This window comes from Numida meleagris, unplaced genomic scaffold (genome assembly GCF_002078875.1).
Source record: "Numida meleagris isolate 19003 breed g44 Domestic line unplaced genomic scaffold, NumMel1.0 unplaced_Scaffold435, whole genome shotgun sequence".
Classification (NCBI taxonomy): Eukaryota; Metazoa; Chordata; class Aves; order Galliformes; family Numididae; genus Numida; species Numida meleagris.
In genome coordinates this window covers 1-2122 of record NW_018364653.1, presented here as the reverse complement: position 1 = coordinate 2122, position 2122 = coordinate 1, and the positions used below count along the sequence as shown (strand labels likewise).

The following is a 2122-nucleotide window of genomic DNA, read 5'->3' as shown; positions in this document are numbered from 1 at the left end:
CTGAGTAAAATGGCAGTTAAACTCTGAGTAACCCTGTGAGCAAGCTGTAAGACATTAGGAAACTCTGAGTAACCTGTGAGTAAGCTGCAAGGAACCTGTGAGATCTGAGTAACCTGACAGGAGCATGTTTAATAACCAGTGAGTAAGCTCAGGGTAACTTAGATGTGAGCTCTGAGAAACATCGTTCTAAGACGTGAGCAAGCTCTGAGTAACCTATGAATAAGCTGCCAGTGACCTGTGAGTAAGATCTGAGTAACTTTCCATGTACGCTTTGAATAATCAGTGAGTAAGCTCTGAGCAACCCAGTTCTGAGTAAGACGTAAATTCTGAGTAAACAGATCTGAGAAACCTGTGGGTAAGCTTTGAATAACCTGTGAGTAAGCTCTGAGTAATTTGTGTGTAAGCTCTGAGTAAGTTCATTCTAAAACATGAGCAAGCTCTGAGTAAGCTGGAAGTAAGCTGTGAGGTCTGAGTAACCTGACATGTACATTCTCATGATGAGTAAGCTCTGAGTTACTTAAGTGTATGCTGAGTAACCTAGTTCTAAGACGTGAGCAAGCTCTGAGTAACTTATGAGTAAGCTGCAAGTGGCATGTGAGTTTAGATCTGAGCAACCTTCCATGTAGGCATTGAATAATCACTGAGTAAGCTGCAATTACCTTATGAGCAAGCTCTGAGTAAGCTGTGAGTAAGCTCTGAGTAACCTTGGAGTAAGCTGCAAGTGGCATGTGAGTTTAGATCTGAGCAACCTTCCGTGTAGGCTTTGAATGATCACTAAGCTGCAAGTAGCTTACGAGTAAGCTCTGAGTAAGCCCTGAGTAACCTATGAGTAAGTTGCAAGTGGCTTGTGGGTTAAGATCTGAGCAACCTTCCGTGTAGGCTTTGAATAATCACTAAGCTGCAATTAGCTTACGAGTAAGCTCTGAGTAAGCTGTGAGTAAGCTGTGAGTAACTTATGAGTAACCTTTGAGTAAGCTGCAAGTGGCCTGTGAGTTAAGATCTGAGCAACCTTCCGTGTAGGCTTCAAATAATCACTAAGCTGCAATTAGCTTACGAGTAAGCTCTGAGTAAGCTGTGAGTAACCTGTGAGTAACTTATGAGTAACCTTTGAGTAAGCTGCAGGTGGCCTGTGAGTTAAGATCTGAGCAACCTTCCGTAGTGAATAATCACTAAGCTGCAAGTAGCTTACAAGTAAGCTCTGAGTAAGCTGTGAGTAACCTATGAGTAACCTATGAGTAACCTATGAGGAAGCTGCAAGAGGCTTGTGAGTTAAGATCTGAGCAACCTTCCGTGTAGGCTTTGAATGATCACTAAGCTGCAAGTAGCTTACAAGTAAGCTCTGAGTAACCTGTGAGTAACGTATGAGTAACCTTTGAGTAAGCTGCAAGTGGCCTGTGGGTTAAGATCTGAGCAACCTTCCGTGTAGGCTTCAAATAATCACTAAGCTGCAAGTAGCTTACGAGTAAGCTCTGAGTAAGCTGTGAGTAACCTATGCGTAACCTATGATTAAGCTGCAAGAGGCTTGTGTGTTAAGATCTGAGCAACCTTCTGTGTAGGCATTGAATAGTCCATGAGTAAGCTGCAATTACCTTACGAGTAACCTATGAGTAAGCTGTGAGTAACCTATGAGTAACCTATGAGTAAGCTGCAAGTGGCCTGTGAGTTAAGATCTGAGCAACTTTCCGTGTAGGCTTTGAATAATCACTAAGCAGCAAGTAGCTTACGAGTAAGCTCTGAGTAAGCTGTGAGTAACCTGTGAGTAACCTTTGAGTAAGTTGCAAGTGGCCTGTGAGTTAAGATCTGAGCAAGCTTCCGTAGTGAATAATCACTAAGCTGCAAGTAGCTTATGAGTAAGCTCTGAGTAACCTGTGAGTAACCTGTGAGTAACCTATGAGTAACCTTTGAGTAAGCGGCAGGTGACCTGAGTTAAGATCTGAGCATCCTTCCGTGTAGGCTTTGAATAATCACTAAGCTGCAAATACCTTACGAGTAGGCTCTGAGTAAGCTCTGAGTAAGCTGCGAGTAAGCTGTGAGTAACCTGCGAGTAACGCTGCTCTCCCCGCAGTGCTGAACCAGCTGGAGGAGCTGCTGAGCGACATGAAGGCCGACGTCACCCGCCTGC

General features: G+C 43.9%; 1 protein-coding gene across 1 annotated transcript in view; it reads left to right on the top strand.

Moving 5' to 3' along the window:
- LOC110391648 (chromodomain-helicase-DNA-binding protein 5-like) overlaps positions 1–2116 on the top strand; it is a gene marked incomplete at its 3' end in the record, with an annotated part of 12116 nt that extends 10000 nt beyond the window's left edge. Inside the window, exon 3 of the mRNA XM_021383600.1 lies at positions 2066–2116. Within this exon, the coding sequence (XP_021239275.1) occupies positions 2066–2116 (51 nt within the window). The remainder of the gene's footprint in view (positions 1–2065) is intronic.
- Positions 2117–2122: the final 6 nt, after the last annotated feature.